Genomic DNA, 25318 nt, shown 5'->3' with positions numbered 1-25318 from the left:
AATCAAACCCACAGTCGATGGAGTGGAGGCAATCTGCTTGTTGAGTTCCTTCCCAGAGGTTAAACTGTCAAACTGTCAACGTGGTATGTTACTGTGAAACACTGAGAAAACTTCACATCCCCATTCTGCCGGTGTCACTCACAACCTTATTTAATTGGGAGAAATTATGTCATCCACCAAGCAGCTCTGATCTCACATCTTCTGACTTGAAGCTTAATTTTGGATGAAGGCCTTTGACAGCCATGACGATTCAAAAAATGGTATTCAGCAGTGGTCGTCTTCACTGGTGGCATCTTTCTATGAATACAGCATATAAAATGTCTGAACAATCGTGGCAACTATATAGAAAAATATGTTACTGCATTGCCTGTTTTATTCTGAATTATGATGCACAGTTCAATAATACAAGAATTGCAATATCGTATTTATCCGCCGCCCCTGGGCAAGCAACTTTCAAGTAAAGTCTCTCACCTGTACGGGAATATACATAATGGATGTATGACGACACGTTGTAGTCCATCAACAAAGGAGGTGGCTTACAAAACACTCGTTCGACCTATACTTGAGTATTGCTCATCAGTGTGGGATCCGTACCAGATCGGTCTGACGGAGGAGATAGAGAAGATCCAAAGAAGAGCGGCGCGTTTCGTCACAGGGTTATTTGGTAACCGTGATAGCGTTACGGAGATGTTTAATAAACTCAAGTGGCAGACTCTGCAAGAGAGGCGCTCTGCATCGCGGTGTAGCTTGCTCGCCAGGTTTCGAGAGGGTGCGTTTCTGGATGAGGTATCGAATATATTGCTTCCCCCTACTTATACCTCTCGAGGAGATCACGAATGTAAAATTAGAGAGATTAGAGCGCGCACGGAGGCTTTCAGACAGTCGTTCTTCCCGCGAACCATACGCGACTGGAACAGGAAAAGGAGGTAATGACAGTGGCACGTAAAGTGCCCTCCGCCACACACCGTTGGGTGGCTTGCGGAGTATCGATGTAGATGTAGATGGTTGACAATGTGTGGAAATTTGAGTCTGGCTGTGAGTCACGCATGGATAGCCAAATGGTAAGACAACTGCTCACTATAATTTGGAAATTCGGGTTCAAGTCCTGGTCCAGCACAAATTTTTATTCCATTCTACAGCTGATGGTTGTCCATATTCGCAACTTTGAATACATTTAATGTATGTAGAAAAATCATCTAAGAAATTCTCTTTCTTGTAAAAACAAATTTTGGTTTGAAAAAAATGTGTTCATTTAGTTTTTTTCCTAAAACTGTACTTACTTTCTGGACATGCCTCATAAATGAACTTGATGAACAGGGTGAGCGACAAAATATGAGAGTGTTTGATGCTGCTGCCTTAGTTTACAGAGAAGTGTTGTTGAGTAACTGTAGGAGGACTTAAACAGAATATCTATTTGAATATAATAGAGGGAAACATTCCACGTGGGAAAAATATATCTAAAAACCAAGATGATGAGACTTACCAAACAAAAGCGCTGGCAGGTCGATAGACACACAAACAAACACAAACACACACACAAAATTCTAGCTTTCGCAACCAACGGTTGCTTCGTCAGGAAAGGGGGAAGGAGAGGGAAAGACGAAAGGATGTGGGTTTTAAGGGAGAGGGTAAGGAGTCATCCCAATCCCGGGAGCGGAAAGACTTACCTTAGGGGGAAAAAAGGACAGGTATACACTCGCGCACGCACACACACACACACACACACACACACACACACAAACACACACACACACACACACACACACACATCCATCCGCACATACACAGACACAAGCAGGAAATTGCATACAGAACACATACGACCCACTCTTGAGTACTACTCAAGTGTTAAGGAGCCCCACAAGGTTGGATTAAAGGAAGACACCAAAGTAATTCTGAGGAGAGCTGTTATACGAGGGCAGTTCAATAAGTAATGCAACACATTTTTTTTCTCGGCCAATTTTGGTTGAAAAAACCGGAAATTTCTTGTGGAATATTTTCAAACATCCCCGCTTCGCCTAGTATAGTTTCATTGACTTCCGACAGGTGGCAGCGCTGTACGGAGCTGTTAAAATGGCGTCTGTAAAGGATGTGCGTTGCAAACAACGGGCAGTGATCGAGTTTCTTTTGGCGGAAAACCAGGGCATCTCAGATATTCATAGGCGATTGCAGAATGTCTACAGTGATCTGGCAGTGGACAAAAGCACGGTGAGTCATTGGGCAAAGCGTGTGTCATCATCGCCGCAAGGTCAAGCAAGACTGTCTGATCTCCCGCGTGCGGGCCGGCCGTGCACAGCTGTGACTCCTGCAATGGCGGAGCGTGCGAACACACTCGTTCGAGATGATCGACGGATCACCATCAAACAACTCAGTGCTTAACTTGACATCTCTGTTGGTAGTGCTGTCACAATTGTTCACCAGTTGGGATATTCAAAGGTTTGTTCCCGCTGGGTCCCTCGTTGTCTAACCAAACACCATAAAGAGCAAAGGAGAACCATCTGTCCGGAATTGCTTGCTCGTCATGTGGCTGAGGGTGACAATTTCTTGTCAAAGATTGTTACAGGCGATGAAACATGGGTTCATCACTTCGAACCTGAAACAAAACGGCAATCAATGGAGTGGCGCCACACCCACTCCCCTACCAAGAAAAAGTTTAAAGCCATACCGTCAGCCGGTAAAGTCATGGTTACAGTCTGAAGGGGTTATTCTGTTCGATGTCCTTCCCCATGGTCAAACGATCAACTCTGAAGTGTATTGTGCTACTCTTCAGAAATTGAAGAAACGACTTCAGCGTGTTCGTAGGCACAAAAATCTGAACGAACTTCTCCTTCTTCATGACAACGCAAGACCTCACACAAGTCTTCGCACCCGAGAGGAGCTCACAAAACTTCAGTGGACTGTTCTTCCTCATGCACCCTACAGCCCCGATCTCGCACCGTCGGATTTCCATATGTTTGGCGCAATGAAGGACGCAATCCGTGGGAGGCACTACGCGGATGATGAAGAAGTTATTGATGCAGTACGACGTTGGCTCCGACATCGACCAGTGGAATGGTACCGTGCAGGCATACAGGCCCTCATTTCAAGGTGGCGTAAGGCCGTAGCATTGAATGGAGATTACGTTGAAAAATAGTGTTGTGTAGCTAAAAGATTGGGGAATAACCTGGTGTATTTCAATGCTGAATAAAACAACCCCTGTTTCAGAAAAAAAATGTGTTGCATTACTTATTGAACTGCCCTCGTATTTGTTACCAGTAGGTTCGATCAACACGTATTACATCTGCTTTGTGAATTCAAATGGAAATCCCTGGAGGGAAGACAACATTCTTTTTGTGAAACACTATTGAGAAAATTTAGAGAACCAGCGTTTTCAGCTGATTGCATGGCAATTCTACTGCTGCCAACATACATTTTGTGTAAGAACCACGAAGAAAAGATAAGAGAAAATTAGGGTTTATTTGGAGGCTTGTAGTCACTTCCACTTTGTTCCATTTACAAGCGGAACAGGAAAGGGAATGACTAATAGTGGTTAAAGGAAGCCTCCACCATACACCATATGGTGGCCTGCAGAATATCTATGTCAAAGTAGATGTGATGTAAATGTGAGGATTAAAGAATTAATGGTGCACTCATTCATTCACAACCTGACTTACTTTGGTTAGGCCAAAGATACAATCAGGGTGAGATATACCTCCATAGTTGCCCATAAAAGAATATTAATAACCAACCATTTCTTTAGCTAAGTGTTTACTTTGATACTGAGAGGATTTTCCTTTTAATTTTATTTATTTATTTTACAGAGGATTCTATAATCCTCGCAATCTAGATAGTTAGTCCTGTGAGAAGCTCAACAACTACGATGTAAAATACTAGTAGGAAATGAGACTCTTTGGCAGCCAGTTTAGCCTCCTGTTAGGAGAATATCTTTGGCTTGCACAGTTCATTCTGAACTGCACTGTTGACATGCATTTCTTTGTACATCCGTGTTTAGTTATGAAGTGTGTATTCATTGCATTTACTAGCATTCTTCTTCTTCCTGTGAGCATTCCCAGCCAGGATTCCCACAGTGGTGACGCCAAAACGAAGAGCAGCCACTACTTGAACATAATAAGTGTACTTTGTCGAATTGTATTTGCTTCGACAATGGAGACATCCCATGATCACAATTTTTAAGAGTGACTTAGACAAATTGGTGGCTCACGTTATGTCTTCTACCACCTGGATCACCCTATGTTACGTATGAAACATGAAAGTGACATTTTAAAGTGTTGTACCTTCAACTACAACAGTGGTGAATGCTTGCATGAACAATCTGTAACAACTTTTGACCTCCTTGTGAGTTCAACGATGAGTTCAATCATCCACAAATTGGGTACAGGCCAGCCAAATCTATGTAACCATAGACAGCACCCAGCCGGCTGTGCCACAAGAAAAAATTCTCATGTTTCAATCCACGTTGTGCGAGGTACCAGGAAGCTTGTCCATGGTCACCCTCAGGCTACACTTCCCAGAAAATCAATGACAAAATTTCTGTGGAACATATGTAAAACTGAGGTTTCATCCTGAACTACTGCCTTTCAACTAGAACACCCTGCAATGAGGTTTACAATCATCAACTTCATACTACAGAACTAGAGCACCCTTGATGACACTTCTAAGTTCGTGTAACATAGGGGAACATGTCCAGGTCGTCAGTGACATCATACAAGCAACCTCCGGCCAAGGCAAATTGGCACTGTGAAGGCACCACAACAGTGGTGATAGTAATTCACAAAGAGAGATTAGGCAACAGGAAACCATCTCGGCTTCGATAACATCTCCGTACATCAATCAACTTGACCGTCATGCCAGAAAACATGCTATGGACACTATGGTTCTTCAAACTATTGCCACAGACTTGACTGGCAGTGATCACGCATGAGAGAGAAATGATGGAACACAACATAGTCCTGGCTGCCAGACTTTTTTCTGTCCTGCAGCAATGACAATAGAGGAATGTGACAGACAATAATGGCCACCTCCAGTACGACATGCTGCCCACAGCTGATGCAACCTCAGCAATTACGTACACTCATGAGATTGATGTAACTAGCCTCCACCATGAGAGCAGCGATCTTGAGCCAGCCGCGATAGCCATGCCCATGGCTGACAGTAACATTCCTCACACAGGCAAGCCGATGGGACAATATTTGTGTTGGTTTCACAATTGCTTTTGCGATGGGGCATGCAACTTCAACAAGTAGAGCAACTACACAAACACTGTTCTTGATCACACTGCACTCAGGTAAATCACCTACAGCTAAAACATGGGCCACACTAGTTTTGCACCATTTCTGAGTGACATAGTAGATTGCGTGTGTCACATAACTAAAAAAAGTCGATACTGCCTGATCGACACAAGCACAGAAGTGAGGACCATCCCCAGAGAAACCACCACCAGCAGAGTTTGCGACATCTGCCGTCTATCTTCATCAAACTTTTTGGAATTGTCATGTGCACCAAGGCTGTCAGTTGGCATGAGAAATTTCCATGGCACTTTTCTGGTCACTGATGTTTGATACTAGATCTTGAGTGCAGATTTTCTCCATTAATTTCATTTCTCCCCAAATCTAACACGAGGTATCTCAGGCAAAGCAGCAGCAGAGAGTGGATATCCACATCACTAACAGTCTGCCACCACGTCCACAGGCAGTTCAGGAGGAGTCTATTCTAACAGCGTCTTCCTCAATCCCTACACATGACATCCATCTGCAACTACTTAATGACCCTCAGACTTTAGAATTGGAAATACAAAAAGTGATGAAGCATTATGAAGGAAGGGAAAAGAAGAGCTTAAAGGCTTTGCAGTGAGAATCTCGAACTGAACACAAAAATACTTTTGTTAGGTAGCAGCACTTAAGGCAAGAACAGCGTCAATACCCAGCATGAATAAGACAGTATCTACCCTGACACCAGCAAATGACATGCAGACTTAGCATGAATGAGACAGTACCTGTCCTGACACCAGCAAATGACACACATAGTTAGGACACTGCACAAGTCATCTCCAATACAGGTCAGTACAGTGAACTTATCCAACAGTATGCGCACTTCTTCTACGTGTGGTCCCTGTACTCCCCAGACGACAAATGTGGCATTTAATTGGAGAGGTATTGGACATGACACGAAGTCCACAACCAACGTGCACGGACTGGTGCCAGACAGACTATGAAAAGCTAAAACTGTTATCAACAAATTACTGCAATCTGGCATAGCAGAGTGTCAGATATCCCACCCACACACTTGGTTTCCAAAAAAGACGGAACATACATGTTATGTGGTGACGGAACATACATGTTATGTGGTGATAATCGGATCCTCAACAATTGCGCAGTACCTGATAGTTACCCGACACCGAACATTCAAGATTTTACTTGCAACTTGGCAGGTTCTTCTGTGTTTAGTGTTCTAGATTATAGCATGTTTACCTGCAAATTCCCATGGCTGCTAAGGATATATTCAAAAGAATGATAACACAGTTCAGCCTCTCTCTCTTCAAATTTCCTTTTTACTGTGCATACCTGGATGATATATTAGTTTTTTGGCATTACTGCAAGAACAAGAGGAACATCTTACACTCACTTATGAGACCCTTGAACTTTTCAGTGTAGTGATAAACAATGACAAATGTCAACTTTGACAATCGAAGTCACATATCTGGACACTGTTAGTCAAAATGGGGTTCAACCTATGACTCAATGTACGGAACTCCGTCAGCTTCAATGACCCAAGAATTATCATGATCTGTGGTGATTTCCCTGCATGGTTAACTTCTATAGACATCACTTGCCACATTTACTGCAGACATACAGGCACTGTTGACAGCCTTGTTGGCTGGCAGCAGAAACACATGTGGCAAGCAGGCTCTCGCTCGCTTGGATCCTCACATGCAACAAGCATTCGCTTGAATTAAGCTTAGCTTTGTACATGGTACAATATTAACCCATCAAATGCAAAAAAGCTCCTTTTCAATTACCTTTTACGTGAGTGACACTGCACTCAGAGCTGTGCTACAACAGTCAGTCTCAGGCAAGCAACAACCATTACACTGCTTCTTACAAAAGCTAACTAATCCTAAAGGTAAGTGATCAGCTTATAATAGAGAACTGCTTGCTATATATGAGGCAGTGCAGCACTTCAAGGATGACAATGAAGGTAGGCACCCACTATTTGCACAGACCACTGACATCGGCCAGATTCTATACTTATCCAGCAGAAGACTGTTCTTGCCATTTCCGTCACCTTGATTATGTTGCACAATTTACCACTAACATTCAGCATTTCAAGGCAGCCAATGACATGGCTGATTACATATCTCAAGTAAGTGCACTATCAGCTGATATCGACAATGACAAACTCAAGCAAGGCCCAACAACAGGATACGCAAATCTGCCGCCTACTACAAGATATTATGACGTGTCTGAAGCTCGAGCAACACACTATCCCTGGTTCCTCCACGCAGGTCTGGCGTGACATGTCACAAAACCACCTCTGCTTGCTATTTCCACTCACTATGAGAAAGTCTACTTCACTACTAAACTTCTTACAGACTGATTTGTTGGACTGGATGTGAAGCAAGACTGCAAACTGTGGACCCAACCCTGCATGCTTGCCAATGCTACAAGGCTAGTCAACAAGGGCGACATGAAATACTCAAAGGTCAGTTGTAATATGTCCTCCTCCTCCTCCCCCCCCCCCCCCCCACCCCCCATCCCCCGAATTGGTTGGCCTATTGGAGTCAGAAGGTTCCTGGTATATTCTTTCCACAAAAAACCGCTTCCACCGCTGGGTTGAGGCAGCACACTTTTCAGACATAATGGAGGATTCAAAGTAAAGGCTTTTGTACAGTTGTGGAAAGAGTGTTTCCGCTGCCCAGCATCCATCACTACTGACCAAGGCTGTCAATTTGAGTTTGCAGTATTCTCCAAAGTATGTAACCTTTGCGGCATCCAGCATTACTGCAACACAGTCTACCATCCACAGAACAATGGCTTGGTGGAAATTTGGCATCAAACATTCAGAAAGCATTTGTGTGTCATGGGGGCCAGTAAACACATTTGTTACCCTAGGTTCTTTTAGGCAAGCATTCCGCGTTTAAAGAAGACCAAGTTCCTCTTTGGTAAAGATTTTATATGATGAGCCACTCAATCTACTAGCAGATTTCATCTTCCTGGTAAAACCACCGATGACTACAAAACTACTAGCTCGAGTCCAGTGAGTGAAACAACACATTACACAACTAAGAATACTGGCCCCCAGCCCCATGGCTCACCAAGAAATTTCGTGCACAAGGCTTCAGCAGACTGATGGTACATCATGTTATGGGGTGATACAACAAGACTAGCAGTGCAGCCACAGTGTTCTGGGCCACATCAGGTACTGGAAATGGGGAGACAACACTTTCAACATTTTACTACATGGGAGCCAGTCACATTCAATGCATCACCTCAAAACCATATGGATTTTATGAGGTATAACCACCACAGCTGTCTTAGCGACTGCTTGGACTGATGACAACATTCAAGTCACTCCACAGCAGGTTAGAACACCAAACACTGAGAATACTGAGAATGTGTTCAAGATGAGCCTTGATGTGCAACTATTCCAGCCAAATGACAAACATGAAACTGATAGAGGCCTTCATTGTGGTCGAAGGATAGTGTGAGGAATGACATGTTGAGAATGGTTTTATTTCTAGACAGTTCATGCAGTGCTACAAACTATCCAATGGCACTGAACTTATAGCAATAGCATCACAGCTATCACCCAATCGTTTCCTAATGATCATGGTTCCTTGGAAACGACTGCGGCCAGTGAGCACACAGACACAGACAAATAAAATCACATATCCTCTCCCATCATTTCCACAGCTGAGTACTCTGCATCACAGCTTGATAATCTTAAAGCCAATCAACAATACTCCTACAATTGTCCCCACTGACATCTGCCCCCCCCCTCCCCTCACTCTATCCATTATCACCTGTACTAAGAAGGGGAGAGGAACACCAGCACTATGTTTCTTCTTCTTTCTGAGAAACAGTTCTGCATTGCAGCCATCCACAGCATGGCTGGTCATGCGCAACTATACAAAGATGACATTAGCAACTGCAACCTTCGGCGACCTCCTTCTGTCAATGCTTTGGTGGTGCAGGTTTGTAAAACATCAGAAAACAAGACTCTCTGGCAATGCAACATGTTTAGCCTCTTGAGGAATAATGTCTTTGACTTGCACAGTTCAATGGGAAAAATTGTACTGTGCACTCACATTTGTATGTCTGTGTTTAGTAATGAAATGTGTGTTAATTGCAGTTATTGGCATTCTGCTTCTTGCTGCAAGCATTGCTAGCTGGTATTTCCACAGGCCTGAGTCAAAATCCTTCTCCCAGTCACACACCATCATGTCTAACAATGGTCTGAAGAATACACTGTTTCTGGAATGTATAAGCTGAGTTATTGTTTTACCACAATTATGAAGGTTAGCACAAAACCAATAAAAGGTATTTTTCTGCTTATATCATTGATCTTTGTTTAACAATTACTCATACATGTAGTTCTGTTTAAGTTTATGAAACTACCCATTAAATTCTAATGGCTTTTCACTATAAGAAAAATATTATAGGAGTATTTTCACAGAATAAGCCCCTGAATCTTATGGCACGACTGCAAAAAACAACTCTGGGGCTTAAATGTACCACTATTAATAATGTTATATGTTTTACCTTAAAATTTTTCTTCTTTGGTCCAACCAGATGACAAAGGAAATAATTTAGCATTGCAGCAATTCGATCAACCATTGTAGGATGTGTGAAAATTGAAGTGATTTCCGATGTTAAAAACTCCAGAGTATGTATTGTTTCACGACCTAAGATGTTATCAAACCTGTAATACAACAATTCATAAAAGTCATTACAGAATTCAGTACAAAAGCTTTTACACATAACTATTAGTTTGCACCTGGAAATTGTCCATCCAGAGTGAATATTTATTAGAACACTTCAACCCATGTGCAGCCTTTGTAATTTACACACCATGTGCTCTTCAAAAGCTGTGGAAAAAACTGCAAATAGCATGGTTTCAGATACCAAAGGAGATATGTCAGTTCTTGAGTAATTCCAGCTCATCCAAAGTTTTCATAACGTTGGAAGGCGGTCAAGTTTCCCACCATTTTGCGCAACACCTCAATTAACCCTTAACTCACGAGCTGACTTCACTGTAATGTATACTACAAGACAAGGTCTCTGGGATACCTGTGTTTAAACCAATATTTAAGGTACAAATCATTTGAAATTTTGAATTTAAGTTAAATAACATTTAGTTTTACAATTACTTAAGTGTTGTTTGAATACTACTTCTTGATCTTATTGTGATAAATTAACCCTGGAATATCACACATTTTGTGTTGTTTTTTTTTAAAATAACACACACAAGTGAACTGTTAGACAACTGAATTTTACATTCTGAAGAAATATAGTATCTCTGTAGCAAGTATATTTTCATATAAAACTCAATTCTAGGGTGTAAACGTGCACATAAAAACTACCCTCAATAGCTACAAAAAGAAAGTCTGCAAAAGTGATATTCAATGCAGGGATCCACAATTTTCTTTATCACCACAGAGAACACATTTGATTTTAACGAGCACTTTAACTATTTTATTCGAGAAACTGAGCAGTGGCAAGATCGCCATCTCTTCTGGCTCTTTCTTGATCTATATCACCAACATATTCGTCCATCCACTGACAAACAATTCCATCAAACTTAGGATCATTAAAACTAACGCATTTATGCGAGCATATTCTGTACTAAACTGGAGAAAACAGGTATATAGTTCACAAGGTGCAGTCTAGGAGACCACAACATATGTCAATAACACATGTCAACAACAAACAAAGAAGGCAATAACACAGCTGACAACAAAACATCATAGAATTGGCTGTTTAAGGAGGGTAGGGGAGGATATAGAAGAATTTCACCAGAACTGACCTTGGAGAGAGTGTATGAAAATATTCATACCATATCTCTTGAGTTAAGGATTAATTGCCAACAGCAAATGAGATTTATTTTAGTTCCTAACTATTAGCTGTGAGTTAAGCCACACCGTCGTAATGGCAGTCTTCCAGACCATATTGTTGTCATATTTCAGGAATGTTAAAATTTCATTTGCAATTTGACTAAATTATTCACTAAAGTCTAATTCTCAGTGATATTTTGTGGTAGTAGTGTCTTTTTTAAAATGAAGAAACAGCACAACAGTTGCTTAATCAACAATCTTTTATTGGTCTTTAAATATGTCTGCTTGTGTCTGTATGTGTGGATGGATATGTGCGTGTGTGCGAGTGTATACCTGTCCTTTTTTCCCCCTAAGGTAAGTCTTTCCGCTCCCGGGATTGGAATGACTCCTTACCCTCACCCTTAAAACCCACTTCCTTTCGTCTTCCCCTCTCCTTCCCTCTTTCCTGATGAGGCAACAGTTTGTTGCGAAAGCTTGAATTTTGTGTGTATGTTTGTGTTTGTTTGTGTGTCTATCGACCTGCCAGCGCTTTTGTTCGGTAAGTCACCTCATCTTTGTTTTTATATATAATTTTTCCCACGTGGAATGTTTCCTTCCATTATATTGACAATCTTTTATTATATACACAAGCAGTTTTGGAACACTTATTTAAATTCTATCATCTGGTGTAAACTGTAATAATGAAAATATTGTGTTACACGACAATTGGACTGTATCTTCAAGTCTGATAGGTCACATAAGGAACTATGTGGCTAAAGTTTCTACAGTAAATTAAGAGAGAACAGTACATTACTTACAAACAAAATCACTTAATCATCTGAGGTCATTCTCACCCCAGTTTTGACATGGAACCTAAGGTTCCGTGTCAAAATGATGAAAGAGACCCAGAAAAATCTGGGGGAAAAAAAAAAAAAAAAAAAAAAAACGGACATCATGAGCGGATACCACAAGTTGCCAGAATATTGATAATGTGAAAAAAAAAGGGGGGGGGGGGGGGGGGGTAGAGGAATCACATACTGCATGGAATTACTTATATAAACTCTATAAAAAACGTGCTGCATGAGTGGGTGGTCTTCAGTCCAGAGACTGGTTTGATGCAGCTCTCCATGCTACTTTATCCAGTGCAAGGTTCTTCATCTCCCAGTACCTACATCCTTCTGAATCTGTTTACTGTATTCATCTCTTGGTCTCCCTCTACGATTTTTACCCTCCATGCTAAACTCCAATACTAAATTGGTGATACCTTGATGTCTCAGAATATGCCCTACCAACCAATCCCTTCTTCTAGTCAAGTTGTGCCACAAATTTCTCTTCTCTCCAAATCTACTCAATACCTCCTCATTAGTTATGTGATCTACCCATCTAATCTTCAGCATTCTTCTGTAGCACCAAATTATGAAAGCTTCTATTCTCTTCTTGTCCAGAGTATTTATCGTCCATGTTTCACTTCCATACATGGCTACACTCCATACAAATACTTTCAGAAATGACTTCCTGACACCTAAATCTATACTCGATGTTAACAAATTTCTCTTCTTCAGAAACGCTTTCCTTACCATTGCCAGTCTACATTTTATATCCTCTCTACTTCGACCATCACCAGTTATTTCGCTCCCCAAATAGCATAACTCATTTACTACTTTAAGCGTCTCATTTCCTAATCTAATACCTGCAGCATCACCCAATTTAATTCAACTACATTCCATTATCCTCGTTCTGCTTATGCTGATGTTCATCTCACATACACCTTTCAAGACACTGTCCATTCCATTCAAATGCTCTTGCAAGTCCTTTGCTGTCTCTGACAGAATTACAAACTCATCAGCTGACAGAATTACAATGTCATCTGCGAACCTCAAAGTTTTTATTTCTTCTCCATGGATTTTAATACCAACTCCAAATTTTTCTTTTGTTTCCTTTACTGCTTGCTCAATATACAGAGTGAATAACATTGGGGATAGGCTACAACCCTGTCTCACTCCCTTCCTAACTGCTGCTTCCCTTTCTTATAACTACCTACTGGTTTCTGTACAAATTGTGAATAGCCTTTCACTCCCTGTATTTTACCCCTGCCACCTTCAGAATTTGAAAGAGAGTATTCTAGTCAACATTGTCAAACGCTTTTTCTAAGTCTACAAATGCTAGAAATGTAGATTTGCCTTTCCTTAATCTATTTTCTAAGATAAGTTTTTGGGTCAGTATTGCCTCATGTGTTCCAACATTTCTACGGAATCCAAACTGATCTTCCCTGAGGTCGGCTTCTACAGTTTCTCCATTCGTCTGTAAAGAATTCGTGTTAGTATTTTGCAGCCGTGGCTTATTAAACTGATAGTTCGGTAATTTTCACATCTTTCAACACCTGCTTTATTTGGGATTGGAATTATTATAATCTTCTTGAAGTCTGAGGGTATTTTGCCTGTCTGATACATCATGCTCACTAGATGCTACAGTTGTGTTAGGCCTGGCTCTCCCAAGGCTGTCAGTAGTTCTAATGGAATGTTGTCTACTCCCGGGGCCTTGTTTTGACTCAGGTCTTTCAGTGCTCTGTCAAACTCTTCATGCAGTATCATATCTCCTATTTCATCTTCATCTACATTCTCTTCCATTTCTATAATATTGTCCTCAAGAACATCGCCCTTGTATAAACCCTATATATACTCCTTCCACCTTTCTGCTTTCCCTTCTTTTCTTAGAACTGGGTTTCCATCTGAGCTCTTGATATTCATGCAAGCGTTTCTCTTTTCTCCAAATTGTCTCTTTTAATTTTCCTGTAGGCAATATCTATCTTACCCCTAGTGATATGCTCCTCTACATCCTTACATTTTTCCTGTAGCCATCCCTGCTTAGCCATTTTGCACTTCCTGTCGATCTAATTTTTGAGACTTTGTATTCCTTTTTGCCTGCTTCTTTTACTGAATTTTTATATTTTTTCCTTTCATCAATTAAATTCAGTATTTCTTCTGTTACCCAAGGATTTCGACTACCCCTCGTCTTTTAACCTACTTGATCCTCTGTTGCCTTCACTGTTTCATTCCTCAAAGCTACCCATTCTTCTTCTACTGTATTTCTTTACCCCATTCTTGTCAATCGTCCCCTAATGCTCCCCCTGAAGCTCTCTACAACCTCTGGTTTTTTTCAGTTTATCCAGGTCCCATCTTCTCAAATGCCCACATTTTTTGCAGTTTCTTCAGTTTTAGTCTACAGTTCATAGCCAATAGATTGGGGTCAGAGTCCACATCTGCTCCTGGAAATGTCTTACAATTTAAAACCTGGTTCCTGAATCTCTGTCTTACCATTATATAATCTATCTGAGACCTTCCAGTATCTCCAGGCTTCTTCCATGTATACAACCTTCTTTTATGATTCTTGAACCAAGTGTTAGAGCTATGATTAAGTTATGCTCTGTGCAAAACTCTACCAAGCGGCTTCCTCTTTCATTCCTTACCCCCATTCTATATTCACCTACTACGTTTCCTTATCTTCTTTTTCCTACTATCGAGTTCTAGTCACCCATGACTATTAAATTTTTGTCCCCCTTCACTATCTGAATAATTTCTTTTATCTCATCATACATTTCATCAATTTCTTCATCATCTGCGGAGCTAGTTGGCATGTAAACTTGTACTACAGTGGTAGGCGTGGGCTTCGTATCTATCTTGGCCACAATAATGCATTAACTATGCTGTCTGTAGTAGCTTACCTGCATTCCTATTTTCCTATTCATTATGAAACCTACTCCTGCATTACCCCTATTTGATTTTGTATTTATAACCCTGTAGTCACCTGACCAGAAGTCTTGTTCCTCCTGCCACCGAACCTCACTAATTCCCACTATATCTAACTTTAACCTATCCATTTCCCTTTTTAAATTTTCTAACCTACCTGCCCGATTAAGGGATCTGACATTCCACGCTCTGGTCCGTAGAATGCCAGTTTTCTTTCTCCTGATAACAACGTCCTCCTGAGTAGTCCCCACCCAGAGATCTGAATGGGGGACTATTTTACCTCCGGAATATTTTACCCAAGAGGACGCCATCATCATCTAACCATACAGTAAAGCTGCATGCCCTCGGGAAAAATGATAGCTGTAGTTTCCCCTTGCTTTCAGCCGTTCACAGTACCAGCACAGCAAGGCCGTTTTGGTTAGTGTTACCAGGCCAGATCAGTCAATCATCCAGACTGTTGCCCCTGCAGCTACTGGAAAGGCTGCTGCCCCTCTTCAGTAACCACACATTTGTCTGGCCTCTTAACAGATTCGCCTCCGTTGTGGTTGCACCTAAGGTAAGGCTATCTATATCGCTGAGGCCTCCCCAACAGTTGAAAGGAGACAGAACCATCACAACATTAAGAGGGAAGAGAACCTGTACATAAAACAGTAAAAATGTGTCATTATATGCACACTTTGACATGCTTGAATAAAACTAATATATTTTTATGCTACAGGCCAGTGTGTTCATTAATTGTATCAAGAAGATGGAAATGACAACTTCCTTGAGACTTCAATTTCTTGCAGGATATTGAGTATCCTTTCTCTGCAATGTATAGACACTTAAGTTCTCGCTAACCTGCTACAGCTGATGCTGGTTATCAATCAAATGCATTATCAAATCTGATCTGTAATTGTCTAGGTCTTTATGTTCTTTAAATCTCATATAAAAGTTCTGGCCTGTCTGTCCAATGTATTTACTCTTACACAACCAACACTCAATATGATACACTCCAGGATAGCAGAAAAGATCCTTTTTGAAGATTCACTGTTCCTTAACCAACTGATCAAATTTTTTAGTATGAAAAATGCTGGAGCTGTGTTGGCTGACATCAGTTTCTTTCCAGCCCTCTCTGATGCATATCCATTCTTATAAAACATGTTCTTTTTCTCCACTGGATTCAGAGTCATTCTTTCCACAATCCTCACACTTCACTACTACTTTTTAGTTCAATTTATCAATCACTGGCCCCAGGTACCCATTACACGTGGTTGCAGCCTTGCTTAAAGAACATTTTTATCTCAGGGAGTCTAGAATGATCAAAGAAAAAGGAAAACAGGGAAGATTTAATTATAGTTCTTAAGAATAAATCCCTACCCCCATGAACCATGGACCTTGCCGTTGGTGGGGAGGCTTGCGTGCCTCAGCGATACAGATGGCCGTACCGTAGGTGCAACCACAACGGAGGGGTATCTGTTGAGAGGCCAGACAAACGTATGGTTCCTGAAGAGGGGCAGCAGCCTTTTCAGTAGTTCCAGGGGCAAGAGTCTGGATGATTGACTGAACTGATCTTGTAACACTAACCAAAACGGCCTTGCTGTGCCGGTACTGCGAACGGCTGAAAGCAAGGGGAAACTACAGCCAACATTTTTCCCGAGGGCATGCAGCTTTACTGTATGGTTAAATGATGATAGCATCCTCTTGGGTAAAATATTCCAGAGGTAAAATAGTCCCCCATTCGGATCTCCGGGTGGGGACTACTCAAGAGGACGTCGTTATCAGGAGAAAGAAAACTGGCGGTCTCTACGGATTGGAGCGTGGAATGTCAGATCCCTTAATCGGGCATGTAGGTCAGAAATTTTAAAAAAGGAAATGGATAGGTTGAAGTTAGATATAGTGGGAATTAGTGAAGTTCGGTGGCAGGAGGAACAAGACTTTTGGTCAGGTGAATACAGGGTTATAAATACAAAATCAAACAGGGGTAATGAAGGAGTAGGTTTAATAATGAATAAAAAAAATAGGAGTGCGGGTAAGCTACTACAAACAGCATAGTGAACGCATTATTGTGGCCAAGATAGACACAAAGCCCATGCCTACTACAGTAGTACAAGTTTATATGCAAACTAGCTCTGCAGATGATGAAGAAATTGATGAAATGTATGATGAGATAAAAGAAATTATTCAGGTAGTGAAGGGAGACGAAAATTTTATAGTCATGGGCGATTGGAATTAGAGACTAGGAAAAGGGAGAGAGGGAAACATAGTGGGTGAATATGGATTGGGGGAGAGAAATGAAAAAGGAAGCCGCCTGGTAGAATTTTGCACAGAGCATAACTTAATCACAGCTAACACTTGGTTCAAGAATCATAAAAGAAGGTTGTATACATGGAAGAATCCTGGAGATACTAGAAGGTATCAGATAGATTATATAATGGTAAGACAGAGATTTAGGAACCAGGTTTTAAATTGTAAGACATTTCCAGGGGCAGATGTGGACTCTGACCACAATCTATTGGTTATTAACTGTAGATTAAAACTGAAGAAACTGCAAAAAGGTGGGAATTTAAGGAGATGGGACCTGGATAAACTGACTAAACCAGAGGTTTTACAGAGTTTCAGGGAGAGCATAAGGGAACAATTGACAGGAATGGGGGAAAGAAATACAGGCAAGGCATTGCTTATATGCAATTTTAACAGTGGCACATTATAAATAACAAAGGAACATAACTTTTAATGGAGCAAAGTGGTATAACTGCAACATGAGCCACATTACCAAGGAAAATGTGCAAAGTAAAGAAAGAAGGTTGTTCATTAGTTGTTGTGCCTTACTGAAATTTGAGTCAACCAGAATAATTGTAGTAAAGCCAACTGAAAATAAGTGACAGAACTGGTAATCTAAAGTATGACTATGACATGACTACTAATTGTGAAATAAATGCTGTCACTTTCACAAAGTAGTTCACTGAATGACTCTTATCATACTTTTCTCTGCAGTTCAATGCCATTTGTTATTGAGCTGTTACAAGGAAAATGCCAGGAAAGCTGATATTATTATATGGCAAATGAGAAAGCAGTAATGTAAAGAAGGAGAAAGAGAAATATTGACATTATGTGACAAAGTATATGACAGTGGCGAAGGCCAGAGGAGTTTCTGTCAACAGCAATGATTCAACTACCAAAGAAAGAAGGAATCAAGAAATGGAGTTAGCATAGGAACAACCCTATAACACTCATTCACACGTAGCAAAAGTTAAGACTCAAGAGTCATTAATAAAAGAATGGAAAAGATAATGGAGCAGAATCTGGCTGAGGAGCACTTTGGTATTGGATGGAATACAGGCACAAGAGATACTATAGGACTCGTGTGAATTTTGGAAGAGAGGTTTATTGAAAATGGATGAACCTTTATATGCATTTTATAAATTGGGGAAAAGCCTTTGATATAAGCTTGCAGTCATAATGAGGGAAAAGACAGTGGACTGGTAAACCAAACAACCTATAGGTACACTTACTATATTTCAATCAAAAACTGTCCATGAAAGTGGATGGAGAAGGAACCAAATGGTTAGAACTAGGAAAAGGTGTAAAACAAGTCTGTCATCTGTCTCCTACCCTTCTCAATCTCTACTTAGAAAAAGTTTTGCCACTGTCCACTGGGTGAAAAGGTGGTACAATTTGGCAGAAGAAGAATATAGTGCTTGAGGTTTGGAGATGACATGGCCCATCTAAAACCAGATGAAAAATTAATACAGAAAATTACTGCATATCATTGAAACTTAAGGAAAGATTTATGGAATGAAAATCAATACAAAGAAAACAGAAAGTAAAGGCTCTTGGAGGAAATAAAAGGGTAAAGATAATGCCAAATGGAAAAATATTAGAAGATGCAAAGATTTAAACACCTACAAAGCAGGATAAAAAAACCAATCTGAAGGGCAACACAGATATAGACCGGGATAGCAATGATAAAAGAAGTGTTATGGGTGCAGCGGCAGGGGGGTGTTCTGCAGGAATACGGACAAAGATTTGATGAAAAGACTAATACAATGTTTTCTTCGGAGTGTCCTCCTGTATGGAGCTGAAATGTGGACATTGAGGAAGAAAGACAGAGCAAGGCTGGAGGTTTTTGAGATGTGTACACAATAGAGGATGATAAGAACAAGCTGGATAATTAGAGTGAAAATTGAGGAGGTATTAAGAAGAGTGGATGAGCAAAGAAGATTACTGATTTGACTTATCTGTGTACGAGTATGCTCACACAATCATGCATTTACCAATATACTACTGCCAGTGTGAACTGACTGAATTACTTTGGACACAGGCACAGACTATGTGGTGGTCTGCATGTAACCCACAGTAAAGGTTCAAGAACAGGAATCTGAGAGGGGCCTGAAGTTGGACATAGCCTTGAACCTATCACAATACATTTACAATCAATTTTTTAATTTTTTTTTCTGTTACTTTTTGTCAAAATATTAACTGCATAAATGGTATATGAGAATATGGTAGTATTCCTGATTGTGGATTTGTATGCTAAGAAGTTTTCAGACATGTCCTTCGTAGAAGTGGCATTTCCGTAATTTTGGACATATTTCTCAAAGAGAAACAGCTTGTAATACAGCAACTGTATCTTATTATTTTACTTGTAATAAAGTCTGAATCACACCAAAATTACAAATGACAAAAGCAATACTTCACATCTTCACAATAATGTGTTGGTTGAAGGTTTTCAGATGTAAATGCAACAGTGTCTGTTGTTCTGCATCTCTTGACAGTGTCAGCAGAAAATGTCTGGCTCTATAGCTGATCAGTGAAGGAAGCACTGTGAAGATATGAAATACAGTTTTCTCAAGTAGATGGCTGGCAAACTGAAAATTGAATGAACTCTGTTATAGCATTTGTTATTTTTCTCATAAATTAGAATGTGTGATATGATGTGCTGTTACCAAATCAACTTAATCATTGTCCACAACAACACATTCTACATCTTGACAATGGAGAAGATGTCTTCCTCCTTTGCCACCAAACATACGCAAACCTAATCCCCTCTACTCATCCCTATTCTCTCTCTCTCTCTCTCTCTCTGTCTCTCTCCCCCCCCCCCCCCCCCCCCCCCCCCCCCATGGGGGTTGCCTTCCAACGTGATGCACACTTTAACTGACTCGTGTGCTGCAATCAATACTTACTCTCTATGTTAAAACCTGTTGTAACAAAGTGACTAAGGTGCATATTTCCTATTACTTTCAAGCCTCAACCAACTGCCAGACACTGCCGCAAACAAAAACGTAACTTCATTTTGTATTTACATTTATATTAAAATGACATCACTTAGAGACCTGTGAGCATCTTAGACAGGATCAAAGATGATATCAGTTCTTAGCTAGTCTTATCTGATGACAGTATTAGTTTTCCTCTTCTTGACAGATCCTTCAGCCTTACTGACTTTTAAAGAGTTTGTAAAACCTAGTGTCTGACAAGTTGACTGATTTGCTCTAGCAGTGTCCAGCTGCAGCCTTCATTTTCCTCTTCCTCCTCACCCATCAGCTCCACTTGCCAGTGGGTGGAACACTCTTGCTTGCGGAGCAATTTCTGGTCAGACCTGACCTAGACCATAAGATGCAAACACAGATTGTAAGTGCATTCCTTGGACAGTATTTCCAATTTCAGCACTGAAGTCTCCTTGGATTACTGCCTGTCCCATGTTTGATTTTACTAAGTACTTGCTCCAATTGCTGAAAGAACTCTTTCATCCCTTCATCCAACACTACAGCACTAGGAGCTTAGTCTGAATGATGAGTTTACATGGAGAAACATTCAATTTGGTAGAGACAGTCCTTTCATTAAGGCAAGAGAGTGGAAAGATAGCAGGGAAATAGAAAGATGGCCAGAGGAAGTTGGTAAAGGGGAAGTAGAAAAGGGATGAGTGGATAGTTGGAACAAAATATTTGTGTAGTTCCAATGTGCTTATGTTCAGACAGGATGACCCAAACAGTATTGTTATTGAAATAGCTGCTGATGTCACCAATATTGATGTGCAGGATTTCCGACAATGAGGCAGTCACATCTGATGCGGTTATTCACACAAGCTATACCACAGATGGCAGACGATTTGACTGCTTTTACACAAAATCCGATGAAAGACAGACATTTTGAGACAATTTTGGAGGGAAAAGAAAAAGAATCATGTGCTTCAATCAAGTTAGTGCCAGAAAATTCCCTTGGCAGTAACAGTGCTCTAAATGCAGGAGGATAAGTGCAAAATATGATGATAATTTTATCAAAAATGGGATGTAAAATGTCACTAAAATGCATTTTCTCTGTTCTAATTCTGACTTCAGCCCAATGAATTTTGGTGAAGTAAATGAAAAATACAGTGAATGGCAGCTGAAACCCATCTGTACTTGCCAATTTCTCTTGTTCAGTTGTGAGGGATACTGCATGTTGGGGAGGATGTGACAGACGGGCCAATAATGTAAGAGGGCATTTCGAAAAGTAAAGATACAATGGCTCGCAGTCCTTAAATAGAACATTTATTTAGAAAACGTCAGTTATATCTTACTAACTGGATTATTTGTTATTTTTCAACATAATCACCCCCATTATCCAAACATTTGTTAAGTCGGTGCACAAGCTTTTGTATTCCACAGTCATAGAAGGTTGTCCCCTGTTGTCGAAACCACATTTCAACTTCATCTTTGATCCCTTCATCATCGTGGAATGATTTTCCACCAAGATGTGACTTCAGGTAACGGAAGACATGGAAGTCGGTGGGCGCAAGGTCCGGGCTGAATGGCAGATGGTCCAATACGTCCCATTTGAATTGTTTGAGTAGTGCTTTGAGCACTGTGTGAGGCCGAGCATTGTCATGAAGCAAGTGGACTCCACTTGTCAGCATTCCCCTGTGTTTGTTTTGAATTGCCCTTCGAAGACATTTCAAAGTCTGGCAATATGCAGCAGCATTAATTGTCGTTCAGGAGGCATAAATTCCAACAGAAGAATGCCTTGTCTGTCCCAAAAAACAGAAGCCATGATTTTCTTCGCTGAAATTGACGTTTTGCATTTCTTGGCTTTAGGTGAATTCGAATGGCGCCATTGCATTGATTGTTGCTTGGATTCACGTGTATGGTGATAAACCCATGTCTCGTCACCTGTCACAATGTGATCAATGAACTCATCACCTGCTTCAGCATAGCGTGTGAGGAAGTCGAGTGCAAAGCCCATCCTTTTCTTTTTGTGTTCTTCCGTTAACAGTTTTGGAACCCAGCGCGCACACAGTTTCCTGTACTCTAACTTGACAGTCACAACATCATAACGAGTTGTCATTGACACGTCCAGTATGATCTGATGCAATTCTTTCAATGTGAGACGTCTATTTGCACGAATTGCTTCCTCCATTCTCCGAAGAAGAGCATCAAAGATCACAGATGGCCGCCACGCGGGATTAGCCGAGCGGTCTAGGGCACTGCAGTCATGGACTGAGCGGCTGGTCCCGGCGGAGGTTAGAGTCCTCCCTCGGGATTGTGTGTGTGTGTTTGTCCTAAGGATAATTTAGGATAAGTAGTGTGTAAGCTTAGGGACTGATGACCTTAGCAGTTAAGTCCCATAAGATTTCACACACATTTGAACAGTCACAGTGGCGGACCTGTTCTTTGTTCGTCATGAACATCAGTCCTACCTTCAGAGAAATGACAACACCATTTCATTACATTTTGTCGATTCATAATGTTCTCATAAACAGAAACAATTTATTTGTGAATATCCACTGGTCGCTGACCTTTTGCATGAAGAAAATGTATGAAGGAGCGCACTTCGCATTTGGCGGGATTCTGAATCGGCGCAGCCATTTTAAACACTACCTACTCCAAACAGAAGCAACGTTCAACTGCCAAACGACCGCGAGGAGAAAGCTAACAGTTCAAGGTTTTCACCAGTGTTGCCAACTTCCTCGCCAAAACTCTTCTGTTCCTCTGGCATACGGTGTATCTTTACTACCCTCGTATGACACTGGTGTATGTACTCATTAAAACTTATCTATATGGCAGGGTAAATCACTCCTATGATCAATAACTACCAAAATATGAACCAATTTGACAATTTCAGTCATTTTAAAAAATCAGCACACACAAATACCCAAATACGTGTACTTTCATTAAAGATACAATAAAATTGATCAAAATTTGTATCAGCTACAGAGTTCCCTAGGGTATCACATGCCCTGACACCCATTAGAATAACATCTTGTAAGGAATATAGAGACTTCCTGGAAGAGCTATCTTCCAGATTCATATGCTGAATAGATTTCAAATATGAGAGGATGCCAAATTTCTTGAGTGTTTTCATGCTAAAGTTAAATCAGAATTACTCTCTTGCATTCAGTTATAGGCAGAACAATAAATGTGCAATGATTAAGATATACAAGGATGTGCTGATTAAGCAATGCCTCTAATTTTTTTTGTGAAAACACTTATAGGTTTTCAAACAAAACAGAAGCTATCAACATTTTACTTCTTTATTTTTCATGTCTACATATTTTCGGTCCTCTGCCACTAGTGGGCTCTGAATTGTAGCACGTAACATGGTGGTGTGCAATGTAACTATGTCAGAGGGTGAGGAACAGCGTGCTGCAACTGAGTTTTAAATCCAAAGAGTTTGTCCACACATGGAGCATACTCTCCTTCAGCATGAGAATGCCAGACCACACATGAGTACTGTGACACATACAACAATTAGACACTTTGGGTTCACTGTCACCTGCTATCCTCCACCCTCCGCACAGTCCTGACTTGGTTCGATCCCATTTTCATCTGCTTCCAAAACTCAAAGAATGCCTTATAGGATTTCACTTTAATAACACTGGGAGAAATGTGTTTGTTGCCATATACCATGCTGAGAAATAAATATGTACATATGAAGGGCAAATATGTAGAACGTTAATAACATTTGCTTTATTTATAAAGTTTTAAGAGTTTTTGCATAAAAGATTCAGAGACGTTACTTTTCAGCACATTCTCACTGTTAAAGTAAAAATGACAAAAACTTCTGTAGTGCAATGCAAAAGTATAAAAATAAACTTTATCTCATAAATAACTGCAATGGGGAATTATTCCTTAAGTGCATTAGATCACTTATGGTTGCAAGCATATAAGTTCGGTATTTACTGCTTTACACATATATGAATTCATATGATTCATGCTTCAAGGAAATACAAGAAAAGTTACATAATACACTTCATCATAGAATTGACAATAATTTGTATTATCTATAAATTTTTACTTTGGCATTTGGAAAAATGCTGGTCTGGAAGAAACATACGAGAGCTATTCAGAAAGTAGGGAACGTTTTGGCATTAACAAAAACTAAGTACAAGAAATGAATTTTATTATATACATCTGAAAGAGCAACTGACATACTACTTTTCCACATAGTCACCAAACACACTGAGGCACTTATCACAGCAGTGGACAAGGTTTGAAATACCTTCGTCGTAAAATACTGCTGCTGAGACTTCAGCCAATGAGTCACGCCCGCCTGGAGTTCCACGTCATCATCAAAGTGCTCCATTGCAAGCCAGTTCTTCATCTTGGGAAACAAGCGGAAGTTGCCTGCAGCAAGATTGGGGTTGTAGGGCAGATGAGGGAAAATTTCCCATTTGAATGAATTAAGGAGATCTTTCAAGCAGTTTGCCGCGTGAGGTCGAGCATTGCCGAGCAAAAACAAAATTTTGGATGTCAGCTTTCCTCGGTGTTTGTTTTCAACTGCTCTTCTAAGGCTGTGCAAAGTTTGACAGTACCGGGCAGAATTTATGGTTGCCCCACTTTCGAGAAAATCAATAAGAAGCACACCTTGCCTATCCCAAAACATTCTCGCCATCAACTTCCTTGCTGACAAAGTTTGCAAACATTTTCTGGGTTTGGGGAGGGGGGGGGGGGGGGGGGGACCCTGTGTGCCCCCACTCTATGGATTGTAATTTTGTCTCGCAACTGATGTGTTTCACCCAAATCTCATCACTGGTTACGCATTAATCCAGTAATGAATCACCATGTTTGTGGTAGGCCTCCAGAAATGTCAGTGTTGCCCCCATTCACTTTTCTTTATGGTGCTCTGTAAGCATTTTTGGCAATCATCGTGCACAAAATTTGTGGTAGCCTAGCTTTGAGTGACAATTTCAAACAACAGAGTCCGTGAAACTTGTGGAAAAGAAAGCGAAAGCTCCGTTATTGTGAAGCAACGGTTTTCAGGAATCATTTCATCAGCTTTAGCGATAAGATCATCAGATGCAATGCTCAGGCATCCACTCTTCTCTTCATCACGAATGTTGATTCGGCTATTTTTAAACCGAATGCACCATTGCTGGATGTGACATTCACTCATCACGTTGTTTCCATACACTTTGGACAGTTCATGATAAATTTCTGTAGGTTTTAGGTTTTTTGCCAACAAAAACCGTATCACAGACCGCACCTCACAACTGGCGGGATTTTCGATTGCAGCACACATTTCAAATTCGAATATCGAAAAAATTAGACATGCAGAGACATTCCCACTGTCACAGATGGGTGCC

At 40.7% G+C, this 25318-nt stretch overlaps 1 protein-coding gene across 1 annotated transcript in view; it reads right to left on the bottom strand.

The window, feature by feature from the left end:
- The window catches only part of LOC124603796 (ubiquitin conjugation factor E4 A), a 116939-nt gene that overhangs the window by 31697 nt on the left and 59924 nt on the right, over positions 1 to 25318 (bottom strand). The window contains exon 7 of the mRNA XM_047136426.1: positions 9759 to 9918. Coding sequence (XP_046992382.1) covers positions 9759 to 9918 — 160 coding nt within the window. The remainder of the gene's footprint in view (positions 1 to 9758; positions 9919 to 25318) is intronic.

This window comes from Schistocerca americana, chromosome 1 (assembly GCF_021461395.2).
Source record: "Schistocerca americana isolate TAMUIC-IGC-003095 chromosome 1, iqSchAmer2.1, whole genome shotgun sequence".
Lineage (NCBI taxonomy): Eukaryota > Metazoa > Arthropoda > Insecta > Orthoptera > Acrididae > Schistocerca > Schistocerca americana.
This window is presented reverse-complemented; position numbering and strand designations above follow the sequence as displayed.